The sequence below is a fragment of the Bufo bufo genome, chromosome 5, assembly GCF_905171765.1.
Source record: "Bufo bufo chromosome 5, aBufBuf1.1, whole genome shotgun sequence".
In the NCBI taxonomy this organism is placed as follows: Eukaryota; Metazoa; Chordata; class Amphibia; order Anura; family Bufonidae; genus Bufo; species Bufo bufo.
In genome coordinates this window covers 461,819,722-461,842,649 of record NC_053393.1, presented here as the reverse complement: position 1 = coordinate 461,842,649, position 22,928 = coordinate 461,819,722, and the positions used below count along the sequence as shown (strand labels likewise).

Genomic DNA, 22,928 nt, shown 5'->3' with positions numbered 1-22,928 from the left:
GCTGGAGTCATCCTCCTGGTTATATACCATCTGCCAGTGAGGGACACCCTTGTGGTCATAAGTTATGTTAGACATTATTGTTATATGTCTAGTGGTGTCTGTATCTTTATTGCAGCTGATGGTCCTGGGTTCCTTTGTGATGTGTGGTATGGGCTGTGTCCGTTTGTGTTCTTGTGGACAGCAGCACTCGTGCATGGGTTCCAGGCTGTGTGTCTGTGGCAGGTACGTGTAATACTTGTTTACTTACCTGCCATTGCAATATGCTGTACATGTTCCCCATTCCTTGCAGCTTGGCCTGTGAGACTCCTGTTCGTCCGTATCTAGGAGGAACAGGTCATCTTACTCTGCTCCTAGTCCAGGGCCACCCTGAGGGCTAGTAGGGATCTTAGGTTCCTGAGTATGAGCCCTCCTACCATCAGGGTCGGCTCATACGGCTAGGAGACTGGGTCAGATTTAGGGATGTGATAGCAGGTGACCTGATTCCTGTCCTGGCCTAGCAGCTATCTTTCATATTGACATCCCACGGATTAGAGTTACCCCCACTCTGATCCGTGACAAGTTGGCTGACACCTCACTCCAATTAGCTCTTGGAGATATCATTAGTCTAGGGGTTCACATACTTTTTCCACCTGCACTGTGAATGTTTACATGGTGTGTTCAATAAAAACATGGTAACATTTAATTATTTGTGTGTTTATTAGTTTCAGCAGACTGTGATTGTCTATTGTTGTGACTTAGATGAAGATCAGATCACATTTTATGACCAATTTGTGCAGAAATCCATATAATTCCAAAGAGTTCACATACTTTTTCTTGCAACTGTAGTAATCACTGCTGTGCAATCCTGACAAGCAATAAAAACATTTTCAACATGCAGCGAGTCCCCGTGGGAGCCAGTGTAAACAATGGGAGTGGTAGTGGCCCTGATGTAGCGTTGTGGTGTCCTAACTCAGGCCGTCGCTCCCTAGAATCTGTTGCAGTGAAAGTTATAGTACTGAACAATGAGGCCAGATTGATACGTAACAAAGTCTTTTTTAGGCCTCGTCCACAGGGGACCCATTCACTTGAATGGGTCCGCAAACCGGAAGGTGCAGTGCGAAATGGAGGCATGGAACTCCTCGGAAGCACTACGGAGTGCTTCCATGGGGTTTCTCTCTGTGCCTCCACACCACAAAAAAACAAAAAAAACATGTTCTATATTTTTGTGGTATGGATGGATCATGGACCCTTTCAAGTTGAATGGGTCTGGATCTGTCTGCGGCAACCAGACTGATGGTGCCTGTGCATTGGGGACCGCAAATTGTGGTCCCCAATGCACGAAACGGTCAGCACACACATTCCTGTGCATGAGGCCTTATTGCAATACTTCTTTGGTACCAGCTGAGGAGCTACTGTGGTAGGTTGGATGGCTGCAGTTCTACACTTTGATGATACTGGTCTACTAGTTTTCTTTAGCCGTAGTCCATCACCTCACTGCAGTGTCTTCAGTTTGATTCTGGAGAATGGATTCGCTACAAGCTTCTTTCCAGCTCTCTGATAAAAGAGGGATATCTGGATCCTGACTCTCAGAATTGGTTCCACAGAGTGGGTACACTACAAGCTACTTCCCTAGTCTGGAGTGTGTGCTTTATGAGCTACTTCCCTAATTCTCCCACATCAGGACAGGACCTCTCACGCCCGCTCTCTGCCTTGCACTCTCTTGTAGACTAAACAAAAACTCAACTAATTCTAGACTTCTCCCTCCTGGCAGAAAGTCAGACCAGCCCACTTGACCAGGAGGGTGGGAACAGAGTGGTTAACACTGTTACAAACAGCCATTGCCAATCATTACCTCCTCTGCTGAATCAAATGACATGGTAAATCTCACATTACATAGCATAGAAACATAGAAACATAGAATGTGTCGGCAGATAAGAACCATTTGGCCCATCTAGTCTGCCCAATATATCTGAATACTATGGATAGCCCCTGGCCCTATCTTATATGAAGGATAGCCATATGCCTATCCCATGCACGCTTAAACCCCTTTACTGTATTTGCAGCTACCACTTCTGCAGGAAGGCTATTCCATGCATCCACTACTCTCTCAGTAAAGTAATACTTCCTTATATTACTTTTAAACCTTTGCCCCTCTAATTTAAAACTGTGTCCTCTTGTGGTAGTTTTTCTTCTTTTAAATATGCTCTCCTCCTTTACCGAGTTGATTCCCTTTATGTATTTAAAAGTTTCTATCATATGATATTGCATGATATTGCTCTGAAATACATATAAGAATGCAGCAATTAAAGAACCCAATAGTAGTACGGCCAGGTCTGAGATACTACAAATGCATAATATTACAATAAATACAGATTTTTTAGGGCTAAACTTAAATAAGCCTCAGGGGCGTAACTTTTGTGGAAGCGGGTGCTATGGAGTCCAAATTCAGAAGGGGCTGACCCAGGAGGAGGACTAAAAGATTTTATTGTCAGGGCCTAATAGAGATACTCTAATAGAGATTCACACATGAGTGCTTAGACTGATCTGCTCACTGAGTGAGTGGAAGTCCAAAAGGTCCCAACTGTGTGGTGTCAGATAACACCAGCAGAAAAAGAGTGTATCAACCAGTGCAAGATGGCAAGCTTTATGAATTAGCCAGTGTTCTTTTAGGACATTTATATACCACTCATAAAGGATACAGCTATATATCCCTCACGCTGAGAGCAGCGACGGAGTACTATATATTCCTACTACCTGTCAATTATCTCTCCATATGTATTTTTTTTTTAAACTCTCAACAGAGTCTTTTGTTTTGTCTTATGTGTATGTCAATATGAAATAAAAGTTATGTTTTAACATAGACCCAAAACAGGAATTATTAGTCTTAGGACTATTGGATTATATAATATTGTCAGGGCCCCCTCAACAGTATTATACGATGACACTATATGTAGTATGTATATACATGCAGGAAATGGACAAAGCAGCTGCCTGACCTGGTCTGAGAGAGTGATCTTGACTAGCTGTAGGAATGAGGGCTGCATAAGAGGAGGGGGGTGCTGGTGACGGAAGCCCATTCAAAAACTTTCTGTGGGGCCCAGTCAGTTCTACTGACGCTACTGCTGTCTCCATAAAGTGTTTTTACTTCAAAGTGAAGACTGTTATCTCTATGTTTTCATATAGAGAAAGCAGTACCTTGGAGCAAGCAAACTGTTTCCTGATAATGTTATAAGGGGACTGCTGCCATCTCTCTGCCAGCTATGCAGCGACAGTTTCAAGGCACAAGCCATTAAGCTTTCCTACATGCCATCTAATATAGATGACAGCTGTCACTGACGATTGTGATGATTTGTATTATAGGTCCAACTCAAGGGTGTGACCACGGCATCTAAATGTTGAGAACCCACAACTATCTATTGAAATTGAAATCACTCCCCTTTGCCCATAAGTTAAATAAAAATAAATAAACAATAAAAAATGCCTGTACTATCAAAATATAAAAATGATTATCCCATACGGCTAATGGTGTAACGAAAAAAAAAATAACATGGGCGATTTGACATTTTTTCATAATTTCACTTAACAAAAAAAATAAAAATAAAATGTGATCAAAAAGTCACACACACGCCAAAATGATATCAATAAAAACGATAGATTGTCCAGCAAAAATTTTGTCCTCACAAAGCTCTGTAGACATACAGTAACTATAAAAACAATGAAATCGGTGTCAGAATATGGCAATAAATAGAAAAAAGTTTTTATTTTCTTTCAGTATTAAAACACAAGAAAAGCTATACAATTGTGGTATCTTTGTAATCGTACTGGCCCACAGAATGAAAGTAACAGGTCCTTTTTACCACATAAGGAAAGCCGTAAAGACTGGTGGATTTGTATTTTTTTCCAATTGCACCCTATTTGGATTTTCTTTTTCTAGCTTTCCACTACATCATATGCAATATTAAGTGGATTAAAAAGTACTAGTTGTCCCGCAAAAGTTATGGCTCCAGGAAGGCAGGGAAGAAAAACAAAAATTCAAAAATGAGAAATCCTGAGGGACTTAAGGGGTTAAGCAAATGGTAATTTACTTCCTGATAATTGTTATTTAATCTCATCTAGAGAATTGGCTATGGTAATATTTGACCATTTAAGGAGCGTTAAAATATCTGTTTACATATGAGTGTATCTGTTAACACTTTCCTCACAAGGTGACACTTCAGTAGTCAAGGATATACAGTATGAGATATGTTATTTGCTATTAAATACAGATGAGCAAAGTTCTTGAAATTAAATTCGGGCCCAATTCTAACAATCTGAAATTTGCTTCAATAAATTTGACTAGAGTCAAAAGTGTCCAGATTGGCATGAACAGTTGTGTTCGGACTGTATGTATCTGCTTTCAAGTAATATTAAAGTGACAGCAGCATATGTGGCTATGGAACAAGTGGTCCAAAAATTATTTCCTAATGTTTTTACACACACTGTAGTATTGGAAAAAAAAACATTGTCTTGTTCTGATTTAGCTAAAGAAATATGTTACAGGCTTTTTGAAAAATGCACAATTATATACAGTCTGTGACAAAAATATATACTGACACTCATGCTGGAAAATTTACTTATTGGACACTCATCAATTTTAGAAACTTTGCAATTTGTTTCTTGGGGGAAAAAGACAGTTACACAACGTTCTGCATTTGATGCTGAAACATACACTTATTGTACACTAATTAATTGTAGAAACTTTGCAACAGGTTTTGGGAAAATGCACAATTGCACAACGTCCAGTGCTGCTTTGGTGCTTAAAACATCGTCAGCCAATAAACCAGTAAATTTACTTTTTTTTTTTTACTTAGGCTGACAGCTGGCCCCTGCACATAAAATAATTTAAATATTGACTAGTGTCATGCAACAAAGACAGAGGCACACACAATACACTAACAGGCCTTATTCTATCCCTAGTGCTAAAACCTGTTTTTCTATCAATTAATTCAATTTACATAACTAAAGATATCTTTCTAATTCCTAACACTGTCCCTGTAAGGCCCTAAACTCGCCGCTGTATTGTGTGTCTAAATTGCTTTGTCTGTGACAGAGACATCCAGTGCCTTGTCATATCAGTGGACAAGTTGAGACTGGTGTCTCTGCCTGCACCATATGTGCCTATGACACATTCCTATATCAACCCTTCTAATTGGCTGTGAGGCTCACTGCAGGACATTATTGTCAAGCATCACCATCCATGAAAAGTTATTTTTAGGTCTCTTCAAAGATGTTTGACTGGGTTCAAGTCAGGGCCCTGATTAGGCCACTAATGGACATTCACAGACTTCTCCCTAAACCACTCTTATGTTCTCTTGGCTGTGTACTTAGAGTCATTGTCTTGGAAGGTGAATCTTTTGCCCAGTCTGAGATACAGAGGTTTTCATTAAGAATATCACTGTACTTTACTCTACTCTATTCAGCTATTCCTCAATCCTGACCAGTCTCCCTGTCCCAGCCTCTTAACCTTCCTTCCCCCCAGTAAGATGCTGCCATAACCATGCTTCATTGTAGGTATGATATTACACAGGTGATGAACATTGCCTGGTTTCCTCCAGACATGACATTTAGAATTAAAAATCTCATCTGCAAAGAGGATGTTTGGAGCTAAGTCAGAGAAACCAATGGGTTTTTGGTCATCTATCTTACCAAGGTCCTTCTTCAACGGTTATTTACTGTAATTTGGTAGAATGGCCAATTCTAGGAAGAGTCCTGGTTGTTCCAAACTTTTTCCTTTTTCATATCTGAGTCTCCTCTCAAACTTGTCTCTGAGCTCTACAGTTCTTTTCTTCTCATTACTTGCATTTTATATGCATCAGCTTTGAATCCTCATATAGAGAGGGCTGTTCCTTTCCAAATCATGTCCAATCAACTGAATGTACCAAAGGTAGACTCCAAACAAGGTATAGAAACATCTCAAAAATGATCAAGTGAAATGGGAGGCCCCCAGAGCTAAATGTCAAGTGTCAAGGTTCTGGTTTCTGAATACTTAAGTCAATGAGAAATGTAATTTTTTCCTTGATTGATTCCCGACTGTCCCTGACTCCCTAAGATCATTTTGTTGACAGACATTGCTACACCTAACTACCCTCATTCAGAGCCCAGCACAGTATGATGTTCTGCTTGTTCTGATAGGGCTCTACCCTGACTGCTGCAGCACTGAATGTCTCATCTAGGCTGTCATCTGGGAGCCAATCAGGGGGGCAAGCCCAATGGCACCCCTTGTGAGACCATATGCTGGTGCGGTTGGCCCTGGGTTCCTCCTAATGCAAGACAATGCTAGACCTCATGTGGCTGGAGTGTGTCAGCAGTTCCTGCAAGACGAAGGCATTGATGCTATGGACTGCCCCCCCCCCCTTCCCCAGACCTGAATCCAATTGAGCACATCTGGGACATCATGTCTCGCTCTATCCACCAACGTCACGTTGCACCACAGACTGTCCAGGAGTTGGCAGATGCTTTAGTCCAGGTCTGGGAGGAGATCCCTCAGGAGACCGTTCGCCACCTCATCAGGAGCATGCACAGGCGTTGTAGGGAGGTCATACAGGCACGTGGAGGCCACACACACTACTGAGCCTCATTTTGACTTGTTTTAAGGACATTACATCAAAGTTGGATCAGCCTGTAGTGTGTTTTTCCACTTTAATTTTGAGTGTGACTCCAAATCCAGACCTCCATGGGTTGAAAAATTTGATTTCTATTTTTTAATTTTTGTGTGATTTTGTTGTCAGCACATTCAACTATGTAAAGAACAAAGTATTTCAGAAGAATATTTAATTAATTCAGATCTAGGATGTGTTATTTTTGTGTTCCCTTTATTTTTTTGAGCAGTGTATATATTATATTTTTTTTGTTTAAAAACCCATATAAATCAATGAATGAGAATGAAATATTAGGGCTAAATCCATTTATAATCTCCACAAACACAGTTCTAATTTTGAATACTTATACTTTTTGAGGGGCGTGGTGGTTATTGAATTTGATTAAAACAGCATATAGGTGATCAGTAGACCAATACACAGGGTTAGGCAACAATTTACCTGTGAATTATAATGTAAAATTGAGCATCAGGCCTTGCCGATAATCATTCGTTTTCATTTTTTTTATATCCACACAGTTGGAATTTTATTTATTTGGGACTGTTCAATTTAATTAAAGTAGCATAAAGGTGATCAGTACACATATACACCGACTAGGGCAACAGTTTACCTGTGAGTGTTAATGTGAAATTGAACATCATGCCTCAATAGTCCATTTCTGTTTATTCTATATCCACACGGTTTGAATTTAATTGTTTTTTGGATTGTTCAATTTAATTAAATACGCATATAGTTGATCAGTACACCAATAGACAGGGTAGAACAGCAATTTAGCTATATGTTTTAACATGAAATTGAGGATCTGGCCTGACCCGTAATAATCAGTTTTCGTTTATTTAATATCCACACAGTTGGAATTTTTTTTTGGGGGGACTGTTCATTTTAATTAAACAAGCATATAGGTTATTAGTATACCAATACACAGGCTAGGGCAACAGGTTACCTGTGAGTGTTAATATGAAATTGAATGTCAGGCCTCAATCGCCCGTCTCGGTTTATTCTTTATCCAAGCGCTTGAAATTTTATTTTTTGGGGGACTTGTTCAATTAAATGAGCATATAGGTGACCAGTACACCAATACACAGGCTAGACCAACAATTTACCTGTTAGCAAAATGTTAAATTGAGTGTCAGGCCTGGCACTTAATCATACCTTCTTGTTTATTTTATATCTATACTGTTGGAATTTTATTTTTGGGGTGTTGTTCAATTAAATTAAACCAGCATATAGGTGATCAGTACAATAAAACACTGGGTATCGCAAAAATTGTCTGCAAATGGTAATAATTTTAGGCCTACATCCATTTTGGTTTATTTCTGTCTCCACACATTTCCAATCTGTTTTTTTGGGGTGTTGTTGAATACATTCAAACCAGCATATGTGATTACTACACCAATACACAGGTTATAGCGCAAGATTATCTGTTAGTGATAACGAATTTAGGCCTAAATCCGTTTCCGTTTATTTCTGTCTCCACACATTTCCAACCTTTTCTTTGGGGGGGTGGTCTTTGATTATATAACCAGGATATAAGTGATTACTACAACAATACACAGAGTAGCACCCAATATTATTTGAGAGGCCCAAATCTATCACGGATACGGAAGACCCAGAACCAGAATGTGGGTAGTAGCAGCACCAGCTATGCAGCCACAAACAGTAATAGTAGTAGTAGGCCGCAGTTGTCCCTGCTGAGGAGGAAAAGTATGAGATTGGGATGATGTGGAGGTGACTTTGGAGTGCGACACTGTTCCATGGAGCCAGGGGTCACTGCATTCCTCCTGCTCCTTCTCCTTGCGGCCCCAAAGAAGACTTTCAGTGGAGTTCTCTCTGTCTTCACTGCCCCTTCCTAGTGGGGCGTCTTTCTTTTTCCTAAGAAGTGGCAAAAAAAAAACACCATGCCCTACGGCACATAATCAAGAGATTCTCTCTGTTGACAACTTGTGTGAGAGCCGTCACCATTTGAGCTGCCTCAAGAAGGAGGCTGGGGAAGAGACTGGGGACCACATGCATAGCTGTGTTGATGGTAGTGGTAATAGTTGCACCTATATTCATGGCATTGGTGGTGGGGACAGCAATGGTGTCAGTCTGGGAAAACAAACATCAGGAAAGGGGGGCCCAGGAGCGCACCATGATATCTCACAGTCTGATAAAAGCGGCAGGGAGGGTGAGGGCTCTTATAACGATTGTGTGCCTGACAGTACCTGGGAGCCGGATCGGCGTGCTGAGGAGAAGGAGGCAACACCAATGAAGGGTGGTGGTGGCAACAGCAGCAATAAAGAGCAGAGGTGACGTACCTAAAGAACAGCCAGGGCCATGTTTGTTTTGGGATCTGGTAATGCCGCTAACACTGTGGGTAGGTCTGGCTATGTGCCAGAGCTAAGCCCAGCTTGGCTGCCTGCAGCTCAGTGTGAGCAACTCCTGAATGGCATTTTTCCTCCACAAGGCAGGCACACAAAACCACAGGGGTGTGCAAGATCTGCAGTATTAAAATAAGCCGTGGCCGTTCAACTCACTCATAGCTACCAGAAGTCTATTGCACCACATAGGCGGCATTACTGATCCTTTGGCAAAATACAACTGGTCAGCATTTCCAATATGCTGCCACTTGAGGAGGAAGGGGAAGAGGGGTCAGAGTTGGAGGAGCAAGAGGATGATGATGTGGGGGAAGGAGATGGAAGGAACTGGCTTCTCAGGCACGCTAGCCAGAATGTCGACCTGTATTATCAATTGCCTATGCAGTGACAAGTGGATTGGTGCATCAAGTAGTCTGATGATAGCCTGGATAGACTGAATAGCCATGATTTTAGACCCTCACTATAAAGGCAAAATGGGAGAATGTTTTCCTCCCTCTTAAAAGGTGGACAAATTAAGTTATAAGCAGGAAACACTGTGTACGCAGTTTGCCATAGCTGACGGCGAGCAGACACCAGCATGTCTGAAAGGGAGGCCCCTCTCTGCCCCCGCAAGTTAACACCGTCAAACGTACATTTACCCATAGCTATGTCAGTGTCACTCAGACATCATGTACTATTGCTGTCATTGTGTGTTCCAGAGCTTGGGGAGGGAAAAAAATCCTTAAAAATATATGAAAAGAGATAAGTTTTTCTAAATTATGAGTCCTAGGAGGCTAGAGGGGTTATATACCAATTTTCAGGGCAATTGGAGCAGCTTCGGTTGAGCATGAAGCGATAAGGGTCCGAATTAAACTTTTGCAAAATTTGGCAAACCTGACCTGAAACGAATCTCAAGTGGTTTGCTTATCTTTAATTGTTAAGCTTCACTTGGTTTTACATGCTTTTTTCTTTGGTGGTTTATATTCATAACAATTAGCAGATACCAAAAATTGCATCTAGCACAGATCTGAACTATATCACATATCGCATAGTTTTGACATGCGCACTGCACTTGTTCATGCAATTTTATGGAATATTACAGTGTTTGTTCATGCTAGTAGGGGTCACTTAGGATATAAATGCACCCTGCTTATTCCAGAGGGTATGCTCTAAACAAGATATCTTTTGAACATGTGTTTCTGGGGAAGAAGTTCAGGTGGAGTGGTTTGTACACTTAACCTGAAGTCCTGATATTGTAATATGAAAGGAAATCTGTCATCCACATTCAGTCCATGAAGTGGAGAAATCTCTTCCTCCACATGTACTGTTATTTCAACCATGCTATTCTAGTGAAATAGTGCCACCAAGTGCCTAAACTATGCTTACTACAGTTGAAGAAGTGACTTTAAAGTGACAATTCACTCTTTAATGTTTAATATTAGTGTTGAGTGAATCAAAGCCAAACTATTTGACTTCTATCCGAATTTCAAGAAAAATTTGATTTGCGCTTCCTGGTAACGAATCTATTTTTCTGAAATGGCAGTAAAAATAAAAAATACATAGTCACCTCATCCATTTGAACGGGAAGAGGCCATTGCGGCCACCTTGATTGCAGAAAGTGTGTGAAATATTGGGGGTATGGTCACCAGTGATCACGTCATCATATCAGCACGTGAGATTGCGCATGATGTCTTCAATCAAGACGGCCGTGACGGTCTCTACACGAACAAATGGATAAAGTGGGTATTAATTTATTCATTTCTTTTAACCTTGATTAACTCCTGAAAGGCCTAAATTGTAGCCTCAGATGCCACGATCAGCGATGAACGTGGAATCTAAAAGCTTCAATGATGGGGGCGGTATGATCGCAGTTCTCCATCATTGCACCCGCTACATGCAAAGGATTGCAAAGGTATAGAAGGGTAAGTGGCTGCACCTATAGGAAACAGTGGTGTGGTGCTCTCCCCACGCGACTCACCCCTGTGTCGCAGAAAATGGATAAATAATGCAAAAATATAGATGTGGGGGGGACTCAATATCCGGGTTAAATATGTGCGGTTGGCAGAGATGGTAGTTGTACCGTACTAATAAATTTGGGTAGGTGCACTACCTGATGACTATACCGTTGGAGGGGTTGGTAGTAAGATTGTTTTTTAGGTGTGGGTTGTGCCCTTGAATTAGTATATAATGATCACATCATAATTGTTGCTATTAAAAATTCATTAATTTATTGATATTTATAAAATTGTTGTTGTTTAAAAAAAGTATATATAAATAAGAGAAAAAAGAAAAAAATATAATATATAAAAAAATATATATAAAGAAATACAAAAAAGGGGGAAAAAAATTAACGTATCTTAGGTCCACTTGATGTGAGGTGTGAAATAAGAGTGTACTAGGACAAAGTTCACATAGTCAATGCTGCTACAGTCTTTGGTTTAACGTTGTTGTCCAGTAGGGGGAGCTGTTGTAGCTAAAGATAGTTACAGCTGAGGATGATTGCAGACGGAAACAATTGATGTGCCAGATTTGCTGGGGGTAAATTGTAAATACATATGTAGCAGGATAAACTTATGAACTACCCCTATATTTGTAACTTTGTGGCAATACAGGTTTGGTGTTCACTCCTGTATGTAGCTATGCCGATAAAATAGAATAAAATATGTTGCAAACATTAATACAGATGCACCCTATTGATGTTACGTTACCCGTTCTGCTGCTGTGTTGTTCGCCGGCCCTGCTCTACCTGCCCGTGACGTGGCATCCCGCGGGAGTGGCGGCTTGGAGTTTAAAAAAAGAGCGGGTTCAATGTGAGTCCTCGGGAAAATGTTGTGTAGACGTATTGGTGATCCATCATTAATATCTTTACTCTATTTATTTTGTTCCACTAGTTTCTGGAGGGATGCTTCCATGGGAAATGTGAAGAAACACCTGGGAGGGATCCAGAAAGGTAGGTAAAATGAGAACGGGTGCTGGTAAGCAGCCGGACCTCGTTTTCCCGTCCCAGATCGGCCACCATCCCATTGATAATAAATTATAAGAAGCCGAAGAGCTCTATTTCCGCGTTCAAACCGGCTGGGATGAGAGTATCGAATTCAAAAATTATTTTTGATTCGGTTTTTGACATGTTAATGATATGGTTACCACCTCTCCAATGTCTTCTAATCTTCTCGATGGCCACAAATTTGAAGGTGGATGGGTCGCTGTTATGGTGATCTTTGTAATGTTTGGAAACTGTATGCAATTCAAACCCTTTTCTGATATTAGCCATGTGTTCTGAGACTCTTTTCTTGAAGGTGCGTTTAGTGCGTCCAACATATTGCTTGTGGTATGGACATTCCAGAACGTAGATGACATCTGTTGAGTCGCAGGTGCGGCCATCTTTAATTTGGAATGTACACTCACCTAAAGAATTATTAGGAACACCTGTTCTATTTCTCATTTATGCAATTATCTAGTCAACCAATTACGTTGCTTCAATGCATTTAGGGGGGTGGTCCAGGTCAAGACAATCTCCTGAACTCCAAACTGAATGTCAGAATGGGAAAGAAAGGTGATTTAAGCAATTTTGAGCGTGGCATGGTTGTTGGTGCCAGACGGGCCGGTCTGAGTATTTCACAATCTGCTCAGTTACTGGGATTTTCACGCACAACCATTTCTAGGGTTTACAAAGAATGGTGTGAAAAGGGAAAAACATCCAGTATGCGGTAGTCCTGTGGGCAAAAATGCCTTGTGGAGGCTAGAGGTCAGAGGAGAATGGGCTGACTGATTCAAGCTGATAGAAGAGCAACGTTGACTGAAATAACCACTCGTTACAACCGAGGTATGCAGCAAAGCATTTCTGAAGCCACAACATGCACAACCTTGAGGCGGATGGGCTACAACAGCAGAAGACCCCACCGGGTACCACTCATCTCCACTACAAATAAGAAAAAGAGGCTACAATTTGCACGAGCTCACCAAAATTGGACTGTTGAAGACTGGAAAAATGTTGCCTGGTCTGATGAGTCTCGATTTCTGTTGAGACATTCAAATGGTAGAGTCAGAATTTGGCGTAAACAGAATGAGAACATGTATCCATCCTCTGATGGCTACTTCCAGCAGGATAATGCACCATGTCACAAAGCTCTAATCATTTCAAATTGGTTTCTTGAACATGACAATGAGTTCACTGTACTAAAATGGCCCCCTCAGTCACCAGATCTCAACCCAATAGAGCATCTTTGGGATGTGGTGGAACGGGAGCTTCATGCCCTGGATGTGCATCCCTCAAATCTCCATCAACTGCAAGATGCTATCCTATCAATATGGGCCAACATTTCTAAAGAATGCTATCAGCACCTTGTTGATTCAATGCCACGTAGAATTAAGGCAGTTCTCAAGGCAAAAGGGGGTCCAACACCGTATTAGTTTGATGTTCCTAATAATTCTTTAGGTGAGTGTACAAGAGTAGGCATATGTGCCTCCCACTTGTTAAGGAACCAAAAGTAATGGGACAATTGGCTTCTCAGCTGTTCCATGGACAGGTGTGTGTGTGTGTGTTATTCCCTCATTATCCTAAATACAATGAGCAGATAAAAGGTCCAGAGTTCATTTCAAGTGTGCTATTTGCATTTGGATTCTGTTGCTGTCAACTCTCAAGATGAGATCCAAAGAGCTGTCACTATCAGTGAAGCAAGCCATCATTAGGCTGAAAAAACTAAATAAACCCATCAGAGAGATAGCAAAAACATTAGGCGTGGCCAAAACAACTGTTTGGAACATTCTTAAAAAGAAGGAACGAGCTCAGCAACACCAAAAGACCCGGAAGACCACGGAAAACAACTGTGGTGGATGACAGAAGAATTCTTTCCCTGGTGAAGAAAACACCCTTCACAACAGTTGGCCAGATCAAGAACACTCTCCAGGAGGTAGGTGTACAGTATGTGTGTCAAAATCAACAATCAAGAGAAGATTTCACCAGAGTGAATACAGAGGGTTCACCACAAGATGTAAACCATTGGTGAGCCTCAAAAACAGGAAGGCCAGATTAGAGTTTGCAAAACGACATCTAAAAAAGCCTTCACAGTTCTGGAACAACATCCTATGGACAGATGAGACCAAGATCAACTTGTACCAGAGTCATGGGAAGAGAAGAGTATGGAGAAGGAATGGAACTGCTCATGATTCTAAGCATACCACCTCATCAGTGAAGCATGGTGGTGATAGTGTCATGGCGTGGGCATGTATTGCTGCCAATGGAACTGGTTCTCTTGTATTTATTGATAATGTGACTGCTGAAAAGCAGCAGGATGAATTCGGAAGTGTTTCGGGCGATATTATCTGCTCATATTCAGCCAAAGGCTTCAGCACTCATTGGACGGCGCTTCACAGTGCAGATGGACAATGACCCAAAGCATACTGCAAAAGCAACCAAAGAGTTTTTTAAGGGAAAGAAGTGGAATGTTATGCAATGGCCAAGTCAATCACCTGACCTGAATCCGATTGAGCATGCATTTCACTTGCTGAAGACAAAACTGAAGGGAAAATGCCCCAAGAACAAGCAGGAACTGAAGACAGTTGCAGTAGAGGCCTGGCAGAGCATCACCAGGGATGAAACCCAGCGTCTGGTGATGTCTATGCGTTCCAGACTTCAGGCTGTAATTGACTGCAAAGGATTTGCAGCCAAGTATTAAAAAGTGAAAGTTTGATTTATGATTATTATTCTGTCCCATTCCTTTTGGCCCCTTAACAGGTGGGAGGCACATATGCAAACTATTGTAATTCCTGCACCGTTCACCTGATTTGGATGTAAATACCCTCAAATTAAAGCTGGCAGTCTGCAGTTAAAGCACATCTTGTTTGTTTAATTTCAAATCCATTGTGGTGGTGTATAGAGCCAAAAATCTTAGAATTGTGTCAATGTCCCAATATTTATGGACCTGACTGTATACCAACTTACTGGGCAGAGTAATATAAAAAGAGTTTGTGTGAAACTATTATTTATTGATAAAATATCTTTATTCATCTTTTTTGTTTTTGATACATATATTTAGACCACTGACATTTGACACCTGACAATTGTATAGTGGGCCTCTGTAGGTGGTGGTATCTATCCCTTTTCAGGGCCATACAGGGTGATTAGGAGGTTCCTGACACGGGATCGCCCCTATCGGGGCGGCTATTCCATTTTTGTAGGCAGGGTTAATAGATTATAGGGCAAGGTGGAGGGTCAAATATTTTTCCTTTCTCCAGTAATAGTCCATATATACCCAGCCTAAGTAGAAAGAGATTTTAGGCACAAATTTGGGTATTTTTAACAAATACCATTAAAGGTTACGTTTAATACTGGTGAAGGTGCTCTGTGACTTTACTGATGTGTTAAAAGGGACATTTTATAGGTTTCTTTCCCTTTTAAGATGGACGTACTGGGTTGGGAAGAGTTTATAAATTGTCTGTTCATTGTTTATTTTTTACGATGGCAGTTAATTACGCATCGATAGGTTTGAGTTGGTAAGGTAGGGGAGGGAGGACCACTAGCCGCTATAAACTGCTTGTAGTGACGTTACTAGGAGGCAGAGCTGTTAGTGGGGCTGTAAAAAGGGATCTCTCCCACCAAAAGAGTAGTAGTGTGTGGTGGATGTGTGAACAAATGATTTGGGTTCCTCCTGCCAGACATCCTGAAGAGAAGTCCGAAAGTATGAGAGAAGGATGGTGGCCTCTGAGTTGATGCAGAGATGAATCAATTCAAAGGCCACACATCAGTCATGGAAAGGTGTGGAGGGTTCAGGACACTGTAGGGGACTGGAAGCAGCTGGCTGCAGTAGATCCCAGGAATCACACTTATCTCAATACAATTTTAAGAGCCACCATCCAGTTCTAGTCAAATTGTAAAACCACTGTGCCCTCAGGAAAACTGAGAGACATGGTATCTGTTAAGCTTTAATTGATCAAGCAGTTTCATTTGTGACTGCCTCACTTTGAAGCCTTATACATTTTTGAGCATTCAAGGAGTAAAATAAGCTTTGTTCAGCTGCTTGAATCCATAATCTATTAACCGAAGCGTCAGTTCTAGACTTGGCAGACACTCATCTACAAACGTGTCCCAGCCCAAAATTATTTCTCATCATAAACATTGCTGTATATAGAATAGTATACTTCTGAATAATACAATCATGCACTTTTTAAAATAATACCACTATACAAAGACTAAATAATACCTCCACACTTTTACCACATATTACAATAATTTAATACCACTGCTTTGTCACCGCATTGTGCTGCGCCTTTTTGTCAGAGTAGGTCCCACTCAAAGAGGCGACCTTGGCATGGTGAGTGGGCTTATGCCTTTTGATCAAAATGTACACTAATGCCTCTTGTACAGCATGCAGTATGGGGGGCTGTACACTTCAATATAGCGCTGATAAGCGAGTTAGATCAAAGCATAGCATTGTGGATGTGCGATCCAGTTCTGTTTCTCTCCCCCTGGCATTTAATACCACTGTACTGTTACTGAATTAAAAACACTATCCAAAGGCCAGTCAGTATTACCAATAATTAAACTACTACTATACAGTAACCATACAGTAGTCAGATACCAGTTTTGTTCTCTGGTTGCAGTCATTCACTTTCCGTGTTCTTCTCTATTTAGCTTAGACCTATATGATGAGTTCTCCTGGCCACAACTCGCCTCTGCAGAATTTGACCAGTGGTATCATAAGGAATAATGTTTAACGAATCAAAGTCCACTTCCTTAGAAAAAAAAATAAAAAATCATACTTACCTCATCCATTTGCTCGCCACCGTCATCTTGCTTGAAGATCTTGCACAAAGTCCTGGGTGTGGTGACGTATGATGTCATCACGGGCCGTGCAAAATTTCAAGCCAGATCTTCCGTCAAGATGGTGGCGGCCAGCCCGTCGCTAGCAAATGGATGAGGTAAGTATGATTGAATTTTTTCTTTTTATTTTACACCCAGTTATTGCTATTAGACGTCGAGATCATGTATGAATGTGGCATTTGAGGGGTTACAATGACGGGGAGTGGCGCAATCGCAGTTCCCTGTCATTGTACCCACTACTTACAAAGTAATTTGTCACAGAGCAAATTTTTTTGCAAAATTCTGCGAAGCAGCCAAATCGAATTTTGGAATACTTCGCTCATCTCTAATCAGGACCACCTGCATCATGCTGTTCTCCATATATTCAGAACTAGTGATGTAATTGTCGTCAGGATTCCTCTTGACTGTTCAGGTTTGTTCACATTTGAATTTTTTGAAGATTTCTTTTGGAAAAGAAATTATGTTATGATGAAATATTAGACAGACTTTATTTATTACCATGGGAATAAAACTGATGCCACATTTTATGAACTTTTATATTTTATTTTACAATATTGGGGGGTATGGTGAATGCTCTTCATCATACATAATCCTTTACCTAGATCTATGAAATTTCAGTTAGACCTTATACACAAAAATTATTACAGGCCAGAGTAGTATAGAACTGTAATATAGCACCTCAAGAAATCTGTGGGCCTATCCTGTATATCTGTGGCTATTTGTGTGCCTCTATTTAATACACACGGGGGAGATTTATCAAGACCATTACTTTTTCTCCCATTTTGGTATCCCCTGCACTGCTGGAGGATGCACCAAATTTATGATGAAACGCATGCGCAAGGGAGATGATAAATCTTCCCCGTAGTGTTTTTTCCACAATGATTTATATAGCTATATTCTTCCCTGGAATGTTTGCCTAACGGGAGAATGCACCACCTCACAGAGGCACATTGAGTACCTAGAAGGTCTGTAATATAAACCATTAAGCTATCACTGTAAGGCTTTGCCATGTGTATAAGGCCTAATTGTCGGAGTCATGTGTGTTCACAAGAGCATAGTAATCAGCTTGGTTAGCCAATAGCTGGTTATGAGTGCCGTATTCCACCACTTTCCCGTTCTTAATCACTGCGATATTGTCAGCATTCTGTATGGTGCCTAATCGATGAGCAATCACAATGCATGTCCGTCCTTGCCTGGCACTATCCAGAGCTTGCTGCACAATCTGTAAAATATGAAAGTTGGTTCACAATTGCAATAAATCAAGTAGTGTGTAGTTTACATAAGAAAACAAATTGTTTTAGGGCTGCACTTAAAGGGCATCTGTCAGCAGATTTGTACCTATGAAACTGACCTGTTGCATGTGTGATTGACAGCTGAAGACATCTGTGTAGGCTCCTATGTTCATATGCGTCTGCATTGCTGAGAAAAATGATGTTTTAATATATGTAACTGAGCCTCTAGGGGCAACTGAGGCTCTGCTCTCTCTGCAACTGCCACACCCTCTTCATTTTGATTGACAGGGTTGCAGAGAAAGCAGAACCTTTATGTGTATCGGTAATCCCCCCCCCTCCCTAGCTCCTAGAGGCTCATTTGCATATATAAAAGCTTCATTTTTCTCAGCAATGCAGGCACATATGAACATGTACATGTACAGCAGGGGTCCTCTACAGCTTAAGGCCATATTTAAAGCCACTTAATTTTCATTTTAGGTGTACTGAGGCAATAAAAATGTGGTTTTGAAAGTGCACATAGTCTTTACATTTCCCCTTTTTGAAATGGAGAGAAACTGACAGTTTTTAAACATTTAATACTAAAGGGGTTGTCCCACAAAAAGTATTGTACAGTTTTTAAACCAGAACGTGGATTTGAATACTTTTGTAATTGCATGTAATTCAAAGTTTTGTATAGCTACTGAGTTATTCGATAAAATGTATAGCACCACTTAATTTCTTATTTCTGTCCTGCTCACTGAGATGGCCGCACATGCTCATTTTCATCTTTCAACTTCCTCCTGAGCTTTGATAGGGAGAGCATGGACACACCCCCTGAGCTGTGATAGGGAGAGCATGGACACGCCCCCGTTCTGCAGGAGAAAAGACACTCCCCTTGAGCTGTCAGCTTGATATAAATCTATTAGAGCAATGAATGGTGAGATCTCTGGATCCATGTGAGGTACTGGGCTGGTTCTGGATTTGTTAGAAAGAGATTGCCATGTACTATATGATGTGTGATTTTCATTTCTTACATTATTCATGGGATAACCCCTTTAAGTATAGCTCCAAAGAAGAAAGTTATAATGTACAGTACAGGTAAATATAAGAAAACAACACAGAAAAGGTAGCTTAGAAGTCATACATACAAAAAACATGTACACAGAACAATTATAGTGACAGTGAAGTCCCTACAGATCCTGCAAGCACATTTGCCTGCATATGGCACCTCTGTAGGAATATAGGAGGAAAAAAAACCTCTGTTTGCCTCTATATAATGAAGGTCGCAAAGGGCCACAATAAATTTGTAATGTGTAAACATACCCTTAAATTAAAAAGGCGCAAGCCAAAGATCTTTGCTCAATTGATGGCAATATTTTCCCTTTGTATTGTTTTATTTTAATTCCCATTACCTTTTCACTTTCAGTATCTAGAGCAGAAGTGGCTTCATCCAGGAGTAACACTTTTGGCTTCCGTACAAGAGCGCGTGCAATGGCGATCCTTTGTTTTTGTCCACCTGAAAGCTGAGCTCCCTTATCTCCAACACGAGTGTTATATCCCTTCAATATCAAAAAGGCAGAAAACGTTCAGTTGGGAAGCAAACGGTCAACACTTTAAATATAAGTAATATGATCTTAATAAATTACTTGTGGCAAGTTCATAATGAATGTGTGGATATTGGCTGCTTTCGCTGCCTCTATGACTTCTTCCTGTGGAACAAGTCTACTGTTGTCTCCATATTGAATGTTCTCTTTGATGCTGCAGTCAAAAAGGATTGGTTCCTGTGACACAATGCCTATCTGCGACCTCAGCCACTTCAGATGTAAAGACGTGATGTTGATCCCATCAGCAAGCTAAAATATATCAAATATAATAGGTACAGTTAACATTACATATTAAAACCAGGTGCTGAAACATATTCTTTTTTCTAATTTGTTTTTGTTTTGTGATTACAGACTTTTTAAAATACTATTTCCTGCACTTGGTTGCAATCTTACATGACCTGCTGTAAACAGCATTCACAGATATAATTTACAGCAGCCACATGGACCACGGAATCCTTTAGTCTGAAGATCTTCATTGTCTTCAATGGGAGAGTGTACTGGGCATAATCTGTGACATATGCGGGGTCACTATGCGGCAGTAGGAAAAGTTGAGCTATGACCATTGCATATTTTGACTTGTGTGATTATCTTTAAATAGGTGTTACCTGTCATTTTAATCCTACTAGTGATGATTATAATGAGATGACTTGTATAACGGCTTTGAGGTAAATCTGGAGCACAATCCACAGGGGACAGTGGAAAAAGCACTGTAGATATATGGCAAACTTAAAGGGGTTGTCCAAGTTATTTTTATTGATGACTTATCCTCAGGATAAGTCATCAATATCAGATCGGCGGGGGTCCAACACTTGGCATCCCTACTGACCAGCTGTTTGAAGAGAAGGTGTGCTTCCTCCTCTTCATTCTTTACCTACTAGCCGTCGCATCTGCAGTGGTGCGAAGGTGTAATTACACCTGGATAGGTCATCAAAATTTGATCGGTGGGTAGCCAACACCAGGTAACCCAGCCAATCAGCTGTTTGAGAAGGCACCAGTGCTCGCAATAGCGGCCTTTTCACAGCTTTCCCTATGCCATGTGGCGTCATGTTCATCAGTCACATGGCCTAGGCGCAGCTCAGCTTCACTTCAATGGGGGAAACTAAGCCACAGCCACTATCACATGGAAGGAGCTGTGTTTGGTGAGCAGGGAGAAGGCTGCAGTACTAATGTGAGCACCGGAGCCTTCTCGAAAAGCTGATTTGTGGGGGTCCTGGGTGTCGGACCCCCACCGGTCAGATACTGATGACCTATCCGGAGAATAGGTGATTACTAGGGTTGAGCGAATCAACCTTCAGATCATAAATCCAAAGTCGATTAGTTCAAATACTTCAATTTTAATGCTGTTTCCATACAGCATTAAAATGTGTTGGCTCCGTGGAGCCAAAGTTCTTCTCGCCCAAAGTCGTGCAAGACACAGGTGAATTCCTACTGTATTCATATCTGCGTATTTTAAAACAATTAAAAAGAGCAATCCGAACTGCAGTACCAAAGCCCAGTTCGGAACGCTATTTTAAACAGGTTTTCAATATGCAGATATGATTACAGAAAGAATTCACCAAAGTCTTGCGCGACTTTGGGCAAAACGAACTTTGACTCCACGGAGCCAAAACTTTGGATCTATGATTCGCTCAAGCCTAGTCATTTGTAAAAAGATCTTTGAAAACTCTTTTAAATTAGCTAAAGTAAAGATATAAATGTATAAATTACAAGTGTTACTGAATCTTTTCCCACCAAAATATACATCAATCTGCTCAGCTCCTCCTGCTCTACAATGGACTATTGAAGTAGTAAGGGTCCCATGCACACTCCAGTTCTTGCACAATGGCCCTCTACAGTCCAAACCTGGAACACCAATCTATAAATCATACATAAAGTATACTGCAGGTTGCTTGTCATCTATTATACATAGATCTATGACCAGAGTATTGTTCTATTACATGTTACATATAGAATAGCAAAAACATTACCACTTGTCCTTCTTCAGGGTCATAAAAACGCTCCAAAAGCTGAACCACTGTGCTTTTTCCACAGCCGCTGCTTCCAACCAGTGCGAGAGTCTGGCCTTTAGAAACTTTCAAGTTCAGTCCCTGAAGAATCTGAACATTGGGTCTTGTTGGATAAACAAATTGGATGTTTTTAAACTCCAGATTTCCCTCCATTTGTTTCTTTTAAAATAAATATATATAGAGAGGTTATACAGAGATGCAGTGCTTACAGGCTGTGTTATAACAACCTTATAATAATGAGTGAAAACAGTTTACAGGAACAGCTTTAAATATTTTGCTTTGTGTAACATAAAATGTTATTTGCTTGCAGCCGACACTAGAGAAAGTTTTTAGTGAATTTTGTTTAATCCGTTCCTGACAGCTGCCATATATTTACAGTTTTTTACAGTTTTTCACTGTCGTGTGCTGTCCCATTTTCTGCGGTCAGCACATGAACCCTTTTATTTTAATATGTTTGCTGACACTGCAGCATTTTTTTACTGACCATATGTAGGTCAGTGAAAAAAATAACACAGACTTGCTCTACTTTGGTCCGTAGAGCAATGTAAGTCTATGGGTCAGTGAATATCACAGACACAACATGACATCTGTGTTTGGTCTGTGTTAGGTCCATTTTTCAAGGACTACTCATAGGAGATGCTTTTGAAAGTCATTTTCAGCTGAGCAGTGCCCGTGAAATATAGATGACAAACAGAGGGGCAAAACCAAACCAAACAGCGATCATGCAATGTCTGTGATCAGGGATAACTCTGATCACTGACACTTAAAGGGTAGAGAAAGTTAATACAAGGCACTTACTAATGTATTGTGATTTTTCCATATCGCCTTTGCTGGCTGGATTCATTTGTTCATCACATGTTCCCACCCTGCAACCCAGGAGCGGTAGCAGTGCTTGCAAGCACAGCACACTATACGGAAATGTCTGAACTAAAAAAAATGTAAGAATAATTTTTCTGTACGGTGAACACCACGACAGAAAAAAATCTATATGCGCAAATTGCAGATTTGTATGGTTACGCATCACCCCTACCGCAAATAACTTGAACATAGTGATCAAAAAGTCTTTGGCACCCCAAAATGGTACCATTAAAATTACCTCACAAAAAACACGCTTTCACACAGGTCTGTAAAGCGGAATATAAAAAAAGTATTTTTTTAAAGTAGTAAAGTATAAGAAAAAGTATACAAATTTGCTATTGCAGTATTCGACTGTCCCAAAGAAAGGTAAAGGTAGTGTTTCGTTTTTTTTTATGTCGATGACATAAAAACATAAATAACAAAAAAATGGCTGAATCACTTTTTTTTTCACCTTGCAAAGATTTTTTCCCCGTTTTTCCA

The 22,928-nt window shown here is 40.6% G+C and overlaps 2 protein-coding genes across 2 annotated transcripts in view; both read right to left on the bottom strand.

Moving 5' to 3' along the window:
* The window catches only part of LOC121002302 (ATP-binding cassette sub-family B member 5-like), a 1,125,761-nt gene that overhangs the window by 662,076 nt on the left and 440,757 nt on the right, over positions 1-22,928 (bottom strand). The window lies entirely within an intron of this gene.
* LOC121002304 (ATP-dependent translocase ABCB1-like) overlaps positions 17,275-22,928 on the bottom strand; it is a 159,134-nt gene continuing 153,480 nt past the window's right edge. The window contains exons 14-17 of the mRNA XM_040433705.1: positions 21,552-21,749; positions 19,627-19,833; positions 19,393-19,539; positions 17,275-17,991 (exon numbers count right to left, since the gene is read on the bottom strand). Coding sequence (XP_040289639.1) covers positions 17,791-17,991; positions 19,393-19,539; positions 19,627-19,833; positions 21,552-21,749 — 753 coding nt within the window. The 3' untranslated portion in view covers positions 17,275-17,790. The remainder of the gene's footprint in view (positions 17,992-19,392; positions 19,540-19,626; positions 19,834-21,551; positions 21,750-22,928) is intronic.